This window comes from Gavialis gangeticus, unplaced genomic scaffold (genome assembly GCF_001723915.1).
Source record: "Gavialis gangeticus isolate Ggan-Ray unplaced genomic scaffold, GavGan_comp1, whole genome shotgun sequence".
NCBI classification, from domain to species: Eukaryota; Metazoa; Chordata; order Crocodylia; family Gavialidae; genus Gavialis; species Gavialis gangeticus.
Window position 1 is genome coordinate 29,113,959 of NW_017728994.1, and position 13,875 is coordinate 29,127,833.

General features: G+C 49.5%; 1 protein-coding gene across 4 annotated transcripts in view; it reads left to right on the top strand.

The window, feature by feature from the left end:
* GBF1 (golgi brefeldin A resistant guanine nucleotide exchange factor 1) overlaps positions 1 to 12,046 on the top strand; it is a 186,810-nt gene extending 174,764 nt beyond the window's left edge. For 2 of the 4 annotated variants that reach the window (XM_019502493.1, XM_019502494.1), the window contains exons 27-40: positions 678 to 749; positions 1,354 to 1,448; positions 2,404 to 2,557; positions 2,771 to 2,993; positions 4,708 to 4,871; positions 5,129 to 5,375; positions 6,161 to 6,360; positions 7,330 to 7,480; positions 7,815 to 7,945; positions 8,388 to 8,489; positions 9,119 to 9,232; positions 9,462 to 9,639; positions 9,896 to 10,033; positions 10,410 to 12,046. In XM_019502493.1, coding sequence (XP_019358038.1) covers positions 678 to 749; positions 1,354 to 1,448; positions 2,404 to 2,557; positions 2,771 to 2,993; positions 4,708 to 4,871; positions 5,129 to 5,375; positions 6,161 to 6,360; positions 7,330 to 7,480; positions 7,815 to 7,945; positions 8,388 to 8,489; positions 9,119 to 9,232; positions 9,462 to 9,639; positions 9,896 to 10,033; positions 10,410 to 10,690 — 2,250 coding nt within the window. In that variant the 3' untranslated portion in view covers positions 10,691 to 12,046. The remainder of the gene's footprint in view (positions 1 to 677; positions 750 to 1,353; positions 1,449 to 2,403; positions 2,558 to 2,770; positions 2,994 to 4,707; positions 4,872 to 5,128; positions 5,376 to 6,160; positions 6,361 to 7,329; positions 7,481 to 7,814; positions 7,946 to 8,387; positions 8,490 to 9,118; positions 9,233 to 9,461; positions 9,640 to 9,895; positions 10,034 to 10,409) is intronic. The other 2 variants (XM_019502495.1, XM_019502496.1) reach the window with 1 other exon arrangement.
* Positions 12,047 to 13,875: the final 1,829 nt, after the last annotated feature.

Consider the following 13,875-nt stretch of genomic DNA (forward strand, 5'->3'; position numbering starts at 1 on the left):
ACACACACACACATAAATGAGGACAAAAATAATGTTTTTAATGAAATTAAAATATGTTATAGTAGATGTTTGATTTTTAGTACATGATTTGGGGTTTTTCCCAGTTCCAAGATGGTACCCCCCCCTCCCCCCCATAAAAGAGTACTTCTAGGGGCAAGGGGAGGGCCCCTTTTGGTGGCAAGGGTTAGGAATGGGACTTCAATCCCAAGATGGCAATCGGGGGTGGGCCAACTGTCAAGGGGCAGAGCTACCCTTGCAGCCCTTGACAGCTTACCAAAAGTCATTACTTGTCCCTCCAACCAAAATAATTGCCCACCCTCCAGCCAAAGTAATTGCCCACCCCTGCCCTTGGGGAACTGAAAAGTACCTTTGAAATTATAACCTCAGACTGATAATCTTCCACCTGCCCTTGTTGCAACTAGACTTGCTCAGGTTGGATAGTAAGACAATTATTCTCTCCCCTAAAATCGGCTTGGGGAGGCCAGGTTCATTGGAAGGAATGGTCTTCAGTTAAATACCTTGATTTGAGAGAGGCTGTGTAAATGGGATTGAACCTCCCTTCACATTCTCTCTGTTTAAGCCAAGGTCATAACTACATGGGTGGACAGTGATGAACTATGTTTCTCTGGCATGTGACCTTACTAATAGCATGCTCTCCCCTTTGCGACTTTCTTCAGCAATGTGACCCTGAGAAGCTGATCACTGAGAGCAAGTTCCTTCAACTTGAGTCCCTGCAGGAGCTCGTGAAGGTGAGGGCCATTGCAGGCAGGTTGTTGTGTTGGAGGGGGGTGTACTGTATGTGAAATTACAAGGGTGTACCCCATACTGTGATAGATATCTCTTGTGGATCCTCCTCTAGGTGATTTGTCCTGAGGTTGTTTAAGAAGAGTCCTCAGTTTAGTTTTTGTGTCATAATCTGCATTTCAGGAACAATGAGAAACTGAGCAAGGGCTTTTATAGTAGCAGAGGAAGGTGTTGATTTGTTCACTGATTTGCTAAAAGACCTTGGGGGCAGGGTTTTCATCAAAGCTCTGCAAACTCTTGTAGCCCTGCCCTGGAGCCTTCTCTCCTCTCATTGATACCCTGTGCCTGAATGCCTGCTAGAGTTGTTCACTCATGAAGGTGTCAGAAGAAAGCCCAGTGGTTGCGCTTTCCTAAAACTACTGAACCAGGGGCAGGAGTTGTATAGAACTGTGTACTGTGTTGTCTTTAAGACAGAGAGGCAGAACCCCTGATGAGGTGAAGGTGTTGATCTGTTTGTTGCTGTGTCCCGATGAACTCCTCTTTCTAAAAGGGGTTGGTGCACATCCTGTTCCAGTGGTAACTTCTGAAGCTGGTTCTTGGTTCTTTCAGGCTCTGATCTCTGTGACACCTGATGAGGAGACATATGATGAGGAGGATGCTGCCTTCTGCTTAGAGATGCTCCTGAGAATTGTGCTGGAGAACAGGTGAGACCTTGAAATTCATACAGATGTTTCGTGCTGGTTCAGTGATGACCGTAGCTGCTGCCTAGTCCCTTCGAAGCTTGGTTTTCCCCCAAGAAGTAGCAAATAGGTGCAATTGCAGGGCTTAGCAGTTGTACTAAAGTATCTAAACAGCAGGATCATACACCTATAGATCCCTGCTTACTACAGTAAAACTTGGAGGACTCTGACTAAAATGGAACCCCAAACTGATGGGGAGGTGGAACCTGGCTGAGGTAGGGTTGGCAACAGTTTTGCAGCACCAGCTTGCTTTGCAATCAACAAGCATCTTTCATACACATCTCCTAGAGCAGGCTTGGCCAAACTGTGGCATGGGTAGCAACTTGTGTGTAGCGCATGGCAGATCAGGGAGGGAACAGGCAGCAGAGGGGCAGATAGGGCAGGAAGCAGAAAGTAAAGCAGCAAATAGGGAGGTGAGCCTGGGAAAGGAAGCTGAAAGCAGAGCAGCAGATCAGACAGGGGAAGGGTCTTGGCATACACTTGGAAAATGTGTGAGGCTAATTTGTGGCATGCCTGTCAAACAGGTCATTCCCCACTTAGAGAGTGAGGTGGGGTAGCCTGTTCCCACATTTGGCATGAGACTGTTGCCTGTGGGTTCCCCATGCTCCTGCCAAGCCTTGCATCTGGAATACTAAAGAAGGGGAGGGGATTTGCTGAATATGCACAGGGGCATGGAGGACTCATGGAAGCTTCTGAGGCAGAGCTTCAGGTGTTCTGTTCTTCGGCCGACTGCTTGTGAATAGGTGTTGAGATGCTGGAGCACCCTTGCCTTGAGTATCTGATCTTCACATCTTCTTGCAGGAGTTTCTTATTTGAAGCAGTGAGATGATAGGATCTCCACAGTGCTGGAACCAGTGTTTCAGCCCTACTGGGCATTTGCCTTCATCCTGACCATTCCCCCTCTCCTTGTATTGTCCAGGGATCGTGTGACCTGTGTCTGGCAGACAGTGCGAGACCACCTCTACCACCTGTGTGTCAATGCTGTGGAGTTCTGCTTCCTTGTTGAGAGAGCAGTAGTGGGGCTGCTGAGGCTGGCTATACGGCTCCTACGCCGAGAGGAGATCAGTGCACAGGTGAGCAGAAAGGTGGGGTTTCTGCTGTCACCAGCCTGGGAGAGAACTGCTGCTATTGCCTGAAGGCTGGGTTCACCTTGCAATCCCTTGCTTTGCAAGGGACTGCTGAAGCCACAGCTGTAAGTAGTGCTAAGTAGGAGAGAAGGACTCTGGTAAGAGCTGAGAGTGGAAATAACTGGATTTTGTGTGCTCACTATCACCTTCCCTGGCCAGGTTCTCCTTTCACTACGTATCCTGTTGATGATGAAAGCCAATGTGCTGTCCAAAGTTAGCCACCAGGTTGCCTATGGTCTCCATGAGCTCCTGAAAACCAACGCTGCTAACATTCACTCTGGGAATGACTGGTACACACTCTTCACCCTCTTGGAGTGTATCGGGTCAGGGGTGAAGCCGCCCCCAGCCCTGCAGGTTACCACAAGGGCAGATAATGACACAGGTAAGACAGACCGGCTGCTGCTAGGAAATCTGATGCCTGCTTGCCAGATAAGCAGCTGCTTCCTTAGGCTTTTCAATTAGCAAAGGGGACTGTAGGAAAACAAAGCTGATATTAAACTACATTAGCAAGATTAAAAACCAGCACCTGCTGTTCACTCTTACTCCTGCTCTGTCCCTTTCTCTGCTTTGCTCTCCCTCTCTGCTCCCTGAGCAGGCACAGCTGCTTGAGGGTCTCTGCTGTGTTCTTGGAACCGTTTCCTGCTGGTTGTGGTCTCATGTCTTGGGCAATAAGCTTAATCCTTCTCAGGGGGCACAGTGTAAACCCAGCTGTTTTCCATGTCTTACCTGAAGGAGTTGGTAGGAAAGTAAAGTGGCTGGCTCCTTTCTAGCTGATTCCAGTGTGTTGTGCAGGAAAATTGCAACCAGACCTGAAGCTGTCTAGGTTTGGAGGGCACTAGGCCCTCTCTCAAAATCTGGCCACTGGTTCCTCACCATCTACACTACTACTCCTAATCATGGTAGAGAGCATCCCAGTTGGATAAAGCCAGTTAGTCATCCTCCACCTATGTGACTATGCCTTCATAGGTTTGCTGCCATAGGCCTTAAAGGGGCCACCTAAAAGGCCTTCCAGGTAGTAGCTTTGTTTTCTCCTCTGTATCCCTGGATTTTGCTTGGTGTAGGACCTTGGGGTTTGTGCGCACTTGTATGACAAGTTCGATTTTCCTAGATTCATAGAAATTGGAGAATGAGATCTAATACAAGTTTTGTTTTGCCTTGTCCTTTTGCTGCAGTCAGTTTAGGCCTGCTCTCCAATTTCTTTTCTAGTCCTTCTCTCTGTTTGTTGCATGAGAAATCTGTGACGGGGATACAGATCTTCTTCCAGGAAACCTGTGTTCAGCCACTCATTTACAGCAGGGCTCTACCTACATTCCTGCTGGCTAGAGTCTACTCAGTGTCAGATGCTAGAGAAAACTTAGTGATTGCTTATAAATAAACAATATCCCAATGGGCTGTAAATGGTGCCTTAGCAAGAATTGCTCAACTTGGAATATGTGGAATATATAGAATGCTGGGAGGGGAGTTCTTCTGACCCAGTGCACCATGCTAATGTAGCTTGCTGTCTGTGTGGAGAATAAAGTCTGTACTGAGGGGTGCTGGATGAATACTCTGCACCTATCCCATGTAATTCTCTAATGTGTTGGCAGGTCTGCTCTTCCTAACTCTAGTATCCACAATACTCTTACTACAACTTCAGTCATGTGCCCCCTTCCCCTAAAAAGTGGGGCCAATTTCTGTATCCTCTGGAGCAGTGGTTCTCAACCTTTTTAGACTCCAAGCAGCCTCCATAACTTTTCTGAAGTTAGCAGAACCACTTTTGTAGTGCCTCAGCCTACCTCACTGGTTCTCAACAAGGGTGCTGCCAGTGCTGTGGCAGCTAGGTAGAAGTACCCTGTACACCTTATGCTGAGTGTGGAGCCTGCATGGGAAGTGGCAGTGGCATGGGTGGGCATTCCTACCTGTATTAGGACAGCACAATAGTCCTGTTGCAGGGGAGAGATGGTTACAAAGATCTGTTTGCTTGCCCTCCACCCCCTGTGGTTGGTGCTCTTTGACTTCCTCAGATTAGTCTGGCCACTGCATCTCAGCTGCTGTTTCCTTTGGTGACCTTGCTTTTGCTCTGGCTCTGGCTAATTTTCTTGTCCTGCTTAATGAAGGTGCTCAGTCTGACAGCGAGATCTCCTCCTCCTACCATCTAAGTGATGTGAATCTGGACCGGGGCTACACTTCTGATTCAGAGGTATACACAGATCACAACAAACAAGGCAAGATGCACCGCTCAGTGACTGATGTGGACATGGTGAACAGTGGCTGGCTGGTGGTGAGTAATGCAAGGACTCCCTGCTTCCCTCTGCCTAGGGTGGGGAAGGCTGGTATCAGAAGGTTTGGATAGTGGTTGAAGGGAGAACAGGACAAGGATAGGTAAAAACAAAACAAAACAGGGTCTTAGCAAAGCAGCACCTCCTGGTTGTAGAGGAAAGGCCCTTCTGCAGGGATTGGGAAGGGCTAAAGTCCATGTGATGTGCTCTGTGCCAAGCCAAGCTGTTGTCCTTATGCTATTCTTCCATTGCACTGCAGGTGGGGAAGGATGACATTGACAGTCCCAAATCTGCCACAGTGCTCAACAGGCAGGGCCCATCTCCTCTTGTGAACCAGTACAGCCTGACTGTGGGACTGGACCTTGGCCCACATGACACAAAATCTCTCATGAAATGCGTGGAGTCCTTGTCGTTCATCGTGCGAGATGCTGCCCATGTCACACCAGAGAACTTCGAGCTCTGTGTCAAAACCATCCGCATCTTTGTGGAGGCAAGCTTGAATGGAGGTGAGCTGGCATTTGGGCACTACCATGGCTGAGGCCTTGGCTACAGTGCATGGAGTAACAGCAGTGAATGAGCCTGGGGCTGTGCAGTTGTCTCCTATGGAAAGAGGGGAGGATATTCTACTAGATTGGGCCCAGTGGAAGTGGCTCAATAGGGGACAGTCCTGCACTGGTTGCTGGAGTGACAGGCTAGCTATGACCTCTTTCCCTTGCTCTTTCCTGTCCCTTATCCCTGGGCTTGAGGGGAGCAGAATGTCTGATGTGAAGAAAGGGAAGTATGGTCAGCGTTAAATCATAGAGGACAGGGCTGGGAGAGACCTTGGAAGGCCCATCTAGTCCAACCTCCCTGCTCAAGGCAGGAACATCCAATCTAAACCATCCCAGCCAAGTGTTTGTCTAACCTGCACTTAAAAAGATAGATGGGATTATTTGTGCAGGAAAGGAACCCTCTGTTCCTTTTATTCTACTATCTGGTTTAAAATTGAAATATTTTTAGGAAATCTGACTGGTAAGACTTGAGCCCACAACTTTTGCTTGCCTTCACACTGGAAGCCCAGTATGTTACCAGCTAAACCTAATGCAGGCAGGGACATTTGTTCCTGCTGTAGTTGTTTCCTAACCTGGATTCGCTTGAGGCATGTGGGGCAGTTTCACTTGGCCGCAGCAGCAGTGCCCATGCCATGGCACCCCAGTTGAGAACCTCTGCAGTAAGGACAACTACATCCACAGATGGGTAAGTATGTATAGGTGGCATGTAGCAGGGTATGTTACTGTCCTTTGCTTTCTAGGGTACAAATCCCAGGAGAAGCGGGGTAAGAGCCATAAATATGATAGCAAATCCAGTCGGTTCAAGAAGAAGCCAAAAGAAAACTCTACACGGCGTTCACGGGTCTCAAGCCAGCACCAGTCTCATGCCCATAGTGATGAGGAGGAGGATGAGAGCATCCCTGCCAGCTACCACACTGTGTCTTTACAGGTTAGTCAGGACGTAAGTATAGCAAGGATTTCCTCCTCTCCTTTCCCATCCTTGGGGCCCCATCACCCATCCTTGATGGGGAAATACCTGTGGCACTCCCGTGGAGGGGATGGAGCTACACTTCAGCTTAATGGCTACCTAGCAATGATACAGGTGTTTAGTGTTAGTTTCTGACCTATGGGGAAGGTGGGATGTGCCTATGAGATGAAAGAATTTGTGTGATCAGGAGAGAGAAGGCAGTTAGGAGCCTGGGAAGTGGGTCCCTTTAATAAAGAAGGTTAAAATGTATCTAGGTTTGTTGGAGTCACCGAAGAGGGAAGGGACAAGGAAGCTGAGGTGATGAGGAATGTGGAGTGCTAGCAGGGAGTTACAAAAGAGAAGGGCATTTTGTGCCTGAAAGCTTGTCTAACATCTCTTCCAACTATACTGTTGGTTCAGTAAAAAGTATCACCAAAAACTTTGCTTCTTTCACATTTCCTGGACCATCACAGCTATAACACCATTCAAACCCTACTATTGTATTTAAAAACATTGGGCCACAGACCCAGAGTTCAGTCACTGAATTGAATTATTAGTACCTTAAGTTCCTTTGCAAATGTTACAGCTCAAGAGCTTCATGACAGGTGTCACTCGGGTAAGATCAGGTTGTGCCTTCTCAGCTCAACTGCTCTGAAACTCCAGTTTTCTCCTTGCACCGTGGGAGATGCCTTCCCTTTGTTCCAGGAAATGGCTCCCTTCTTTCCTACCTGACCAACTCTTCCTTGCCCTGGTCCTCCTTCATCTGTGTCTTGAGAAGCTGTCTGATGGAGTATGCAGATATTTTCAGCTCTTAGGGTGTGGTTCCCACTCTCCCCCACATATTTATGCACTGGGCTGCATTGTGGGAGTTTCAAGCATTCTGTGGGGGGCGGAGGAGGCAGGGACAGAATCACTTTGAGGACTCCATCATGCATGTCACTGACTGGTGCCTTTTAATTGCAGTTACTGGATCTCATGCACACCCTGCACACCCGAGCAGCCACCATCTACAGCTCCTGGGCAGAGGAGCAGCGCCATCTAGAGGCTGCAGGGAAGAAAATTAAAGCCGACTCCCGCACACTCTGGTCCAACTGCTGGTGTCCCTTGCTCCAGGGTAAAGCTACCAGCTGCTGGTAATGGGAGGGATACTTCCAAGGTCAAGGTGGGGCTTGGAGCAATCACTAAAGGTATATCGATTAGCTTCTTAGAGGGCAGAGGGAGGATAGCTCATTAGGACTTGGCTCCCATTTTGTTCCCCAAGTCCAATATCTCTGCTGCAAAGAGGGGATGAGGATGGGCTAGCATCTGTCTGTCTATAGCCCTTGTCACCCAAGTCTCTGAATAGCTTGGCAAAATGTTGCTTGTTGTTATGTGGTTTCCACTTGTCTCTGGGGAGTGGGGGAAAGAGATATCGTATCAGGCAGGGCTAACCTTCTCTCCACATGCAGGTATCGCTTGGCTGTGCTGTGATGCCCGGCGCCAAGTGCGGATGCAGGCACTCACCTACTTGCAGCGAGCTCTTCTGGTTCATGACCTGCAGGCCCTGGATGCTCTTGAATGGGAGTCCTGTTTCAATAAGGTAACTTTCCAACTAGGCTCTGCCTTTGGGAGCTGGCACATTAGCTGTGCTCTTGTGGGGGGAGGGGAGTGTCAAAGACCCGCAGCTATCTGGGGGTGGAGGGCACTGGCTTCTCATGCAGTCCTCCCCAGGGGCACCCTAGATATGCAGCTCCCACTCTGGGAGGGGTGAGTGGTATTGTTGCCTCCAGTCTGTGTCCGTCTGAAAAAGAAACTTCTCTGCCAGTTCCCCCCTCCACCCTCTGCTGCATCTTTCAGGTATCAAATGGGTCCATTTCTCCAGTGTTTCCTGTGCTTGGTTTTGTACTTCCTGGCTTAGAAGTTGATTAGCAAAGCACTGGGAGCCAGCCCACACCTGTGGGGTTGAGAGGCTCAGATGAACTTTGTGCATCACCACAGAGATTCTTTGAGCTCCAAGCACTCTGATGTTGTTGCTCCTGCAGGTACTGTTTCCTTTGCTGACAAAGCTCCTGGAGAACATCAGCCCAGCTGACATTGGTGGGATGGAGGAGACTAGGATGAGAGCCTCAACGCTGCTCTCCAAGGTTGAGTTCATTGTGTGGCCCCATCCTATCTCTGTTTGGGTATTTTCTGAGTCCTCTTGGGCTGGGCTCAGGACATCTCTGTATGTTGTAGGAAGAGCTCTGAAAGTTGTTCTGGAATTTTGACCAAATTTGATGCTGAGGTTTTGGAGGTTTGACTACCATGTGTACTATGGCCAGGTTCAGAGCAGGACATCAGGCATTTCCCCTGCAGTATGTGCTGCACCTGTTTTAGTGTCTCCTTTCCAGGCCCTTCTCCCTTATCTCAGTGTTCTGAATATTGGCAGGATAGTTCAAGGTGCTCTCCCTACATTGATAAGTGACAAGGCTTCTGTCTGCTTTTGGTCCATGTCCAAGGGACAGTGGGCATTGAAGGTCCAGCAGAGAGGAGGGTTTAGGATTGTGGGCCATTGTGGTGGAGACCTGCAGGAAATTAGGTTCAACCCTTCAAAGCCTGGGGAAGGGCAGGCTCAGGACTTCTTGTGCAGGGGATCTGTGTGCCTGGAAGCCTACTTGTCCCAAGCCTGCTAGAAAAGGGAGGTCTCCCACCTTGAGTGTTTTACCCCAGGGCTGAGAGCGGTAGTTCTGTGACCTCACAGTGCCTCTTGACTTGTGGTTCTGTTCTGCCTCAGGTGTTCTTGCAGCATCTCTCCCCACTCCTCTCACTGACAACATTTGCTGCCCTGTGGCTGACGATCCTGGACTTCATGGACAAGTACATGCATGCTGGCTCTAGTGACTTGCTGGTAATGTGCTCAGGGGGTTCGACAATGTTTCTTCTGTGTTATTTGCTGCTGCTGCTTCCATCAACTAGCCTGGGCTCCTTCCCCTGACCCCTTGCTTGCCATGAAATAAATCCTCGTGTTCCCCAGTCTCCCTATCTTCCCTTGTCCTTCAAGAACTTCCTCTAGCTAGTCTGAGGCTCCATCGCTGCCAGCTCCAGCTCTCTGCTATAAGGAGTGTCTCTTATTGCAGCTGGAGGCCATCCCAGAATCTCTGAAGAACATGCTGCTTGTGATGGACACAGCTGGAATATTCCATAGTGCTGATTCGCGGACTGGGTACTCTGATCTCTGGGAGATCACCTGGGAGCGCATCGACTGCTTCCTGCCTAGGCTGCGGGATGAGCTCTTCAAGCAGACAGTCATCCAAGGTAGGCAGGGCTCTGAGCTATGACCTGCCATTGCACTGACTCCCTGCATTGTGGCCCAGTTCTTTGCTCCCCAGTGACAGTGCCTCTTCCAGGCAGTAAGGTGCTTGGATGTTGATGGGACTGAAGGCCAGGGGCAGGGTGCTCCTTTTGCCCAAGTCATGAAGGCAGTTTTGGGAGCAAGGCAGGCCGGGGGAAAGGAGCAAGCTTTATGTTGTGGGGAAGCATGCAAATGCACTGCTTGTTCTTTTGTGTCTAGACCCTATCCCCAATGTGTCAGCAGAGCAACATCCTCAGAAGCCAGTGGCCCCTGCTGTACCTGTTTCACCTGTGGGGGATGCAAGACCAGCTGCTCACCCAGCACCCTCAGAGAAGCCCTCTGAGCTGGGGGCCAGTGGTGAGTCCCCAGTATGCTCAAGCATTCACTCCACTGGTTCAGTTAGGTAGAATTGATCTACTTGCAGTCTCAATCTGAACTAGTCTGTAGTCTCTGGGTCTTCCATGGGGCTGTAGGCTCTGTGCCATGGGGAAAATTCCTGTGATTTACCCTTGCTGACCTTGGCTGGGGGGGGGCGGGATGAGAAAAGGATGGGGAGGAAGCAGGGAGAGTATCTGAGGAAGGCCCTGAGGTCACCTATAGGCTCAGGAAGCTAAGTGTTTGGAAGAAGGCATTGGGGGATGCTCTGCAGTCCCCTCTTGGCTGAGTGACAGGAATAGTACAGGTACTTAGGCAGGGCCACTGTAAAATAATGTCCTGTTTTTTCCCTCTGCAGATTCTGAGAGAGTCCCAGGACCACCCACTATTGGCACCCCTGGGTCCCCTTCTTTCTCTACACCGGTATCAGTGAAGACAACCCCTGTCACAGACATACCACCTTCTACAGCACAGCCACCACTCATCCTGCAACCTCTGGCCTCCCCGCTACAGGTTGGCGTGCCGCCGATGTCTCTGCCAATCATTCTGAACCCAGCCCTAATAGAGGCCACTTCTCCTGTTCCTCTCCTGGCAACTCCACGACCTAGTGACCCCATGACAACCTCCGAAGTCAACTAGGCTGAAGGCATGCAAGAACTGTTGGCTGAAGAAGGCTTGCAGGTGCAGGGTGCTGGCCAAACATTCCCTGGTAGTTGCCATATTTGCTGTAGAAGATGTCTGAGTGGAAGGGTGGCAAGGCAGCTGCTAACACCTTCCCGGCCCATGTCAGGCTCTGCTCCCTTCTTGTGGCTGTGCCCAGGAGTCCCTGGCTCTCTTTCTTTAGAGGTTCATCGCTGTTGCTGCCCAATCTCCTTTCTGCCTTTGTAGTTTCAGGGGCTAGGCAGAACTTACTCCCAGCCGCCAGGGACCAAGCAGTTGAAGATGGTAGCTCTCCACTGGGAGAGCACAGGGGCAAGTTCTCTGATTATTCAGTGCAGCAGGGTCCCAAGACAGTTCTCTGCTGGTTTTCCTGTCCATGTGTCTTGGCACACTGCCTGGCTGACCCCTGGGCATACCCAGCAGGGCAGGGTTGTGACTTTCATTTCTCTGCTCAGAAATGTACAGCACCCACCCTGTGCCTCTCAATTTGTTGCCTATGAGGTGCAGGCTGCCTCAGCGGGCTGTGGAGTACAGTGCATCACTGCACTCCCCCAGAACAAGTGGGCAAGTCTGGCAAGACCCGTGAGGAAGGAGCCACCCTACGTAATACATAGCCAGATCTTTCTGGGTGGACATCTCTGGGTGGGCAGACTAGGTAGAAGCCAGTGCAAAAAACAAGCGGTTGAGGGCAGGACCCCAGAGATGTCCCTTCCAAAGTAGCTGCGGCAAAGCTACTTCCCCTGTGTTCAAATGGCTTTTGATCCAAGCACCACTAGGTGCTGCCTCCTCCAGCCATCTAGGGCTGCATGGTCCTTCATAGTTTTCAAGAGGACCTGGGAAATGACTGGCACTTGGTGCTAGCTCTGAGCACCTCTACTGTGCTGTGGTGGCCTTGCTGCTGGGAGCTCCCCCAGAGACTACACCCCATTGCAAATTCTAGTTGTAGGAAGTCAGGGCGCACAGTTTTCCCTCCTTCCCTGCCCTGCAGTCTTGGAGCAGAGCCCTTGGTAGTGTGTTTCACTTCGCTTCTTCCCTGCACCAAGGATGCCAATACCCTTCTCTGCCATCCCCTCTGGCCCGAAGCAGAGCCAGCTGGTTGGAACATACCATATCTCAGTTCTTCCTATTTTCTGAATTAGTTTTATAAATTCTTCATGCTGATTGCAGAAACCCCATTGGCAACTGGGGGAAACTCCAATCTGGCTTGTACTGTATTGTCAGGAAACCCAGACCGAGCAGGTGGGAGAGCTGCAAAGGGCAGATGATGTATATAGAGAATAAATGACTACAAATCCAATGGACTTTTTACTATGTAATAAATGTCCTGTAAATGAACTGTGGTCTGGCAGCTTCTTTTCTCTCAGGGGTCAGTGATTCTGATATGTGAGGTTTGGGGAGAATAAGGGATAATTGTGAGGGTGCTGCCCATTGTGCAAGACAGCAAGGGTATGTCCCTGCCTAGCAGGCACTGTCGTGAGGTACCCATTCATAGTTTCGTAGTTGTTAGAGGCTGGAAGGGACCTTACAGATCATTGGGTCCAGCCTCCCTGCACTTGGGCAGGAAAGATGGCTGGGGTCAGATGACCCCGGCAAGATGGCTGTCAAGAGGCTTTTTGAAGATTGCCAGGGTGGGTGGTTGTACCACCTCTGAGAGGAGCCTGTTCTAAACCCTTAGTATTCACTTGTAAAGAAGTTTTTCCTTATGTCTAGTCTGAAGTGATCTTCAATCAGCTTGTGCCCATTATTTTTAGTCCTCACCTGGGGGGCCTTGGTGATAGTTGCTCCCCCAGGCCCTGATGTACTCTCTTGATATACTTATAGGCTGCGACCAAGTCTTCTATGAGTCTTTTCATCTCCAGACTGAACAGTCCCAACTCTTTCAGCCTCTCCTCATATGACCTGGTCTCTAGGCCTCTAATCATGCATGTGGCCCTCCTTTGAACTCTCTTGAGCTTCTCCACATCCTTCCTGAAGTTCAGCACCCAGAATTGGATGTAGTACCCCAGCTGCAATCTCACAAAGGCCGAGCAGAGCAGGAGGATGACATCTTTAGCCTTACTCGAGATGTCTTGGTAGCTGCATGCCAGTGTTTGATTAGCTCTGCCAGCTACAGTTTCGCATTAGTGTCTCATTTTGCTGTCTATCATGGCACCCAGGTCTCGTTCAGTTGTGGTGCCGGCAAGCGTAGCACTGCCGAACCTGTAAGTGTGTTGTGGTTTATTTTTCCCCAGATGGAGCACTTTGCCAGTTCACTTTTAATACCCGAATCCAAATCATTGATTAACATATTGAAAAGCACTGGTTTGAGTACAGAGCCCTGAGGGATGCCACTGATCACCTCCTGCCATGATGACTCAGTCTCATCTATCAGTACTCTCTGAGTCCTACCACAGGAGCTAGTTACCTAGCCACCAGACCATAAAGTAGTCGAGGCCACATTTTTACAGTTTAACTATGGGAACATCATGGGAGACCAGGTTGAAGGCCTTTTTGAAATCCAAGTATGACATCAACCTCATTTCCCCTATGCAGATGCCAAGTTACCTGATGGCAGAAAATGAGGTTTGTCTGGCATGACATGCCTGTAACAAAGCCATGTTGGCTATCCTTCAGAATACTATCTTCTGTTAGCCTGTTAGTGATGGACTCAGATAATTTTTTCCAGGATTTTACCTGGGATTGAGGTCAAGCTGATTGGCCTGGAATTCCCAGGGTCCTCCTTTCTCCCTTTCTTCAAGATAGACACTACATTGGCCTTCTTCCAGTTTTCTGGGACCTCTCCTGAGTGCCATGAATCCTCAAATAACTTGGTCATAGGTTGTGCCAGTTCTTTTAGCACTCTTGGGTGTAGTTCATCTTGTCCTGCTGATCTGTAAATATTTAGTCTTTGTAGGTAGTCCCCCACAAGATCTACATCAACTATGGGAGGGTGGTCACCCCCACCATGATCATCCTGTATCCTGTTAAGCAGGCTAACACCCTTGGACAGTGGAATATCAATGTGAAATATTCATTCAGGAATTCAGCTCTGCCCTGAGTGTCAGTTATCAGCCATCCCATTTCGTTCATGAGGGGCCCTATGCTTCCCTTATTATTTCTCCCACTTCCTACACATCTAAAGAAGGACTTTCTGTTGTCCTTGATTCTGGTTGCCAGTGTTTATT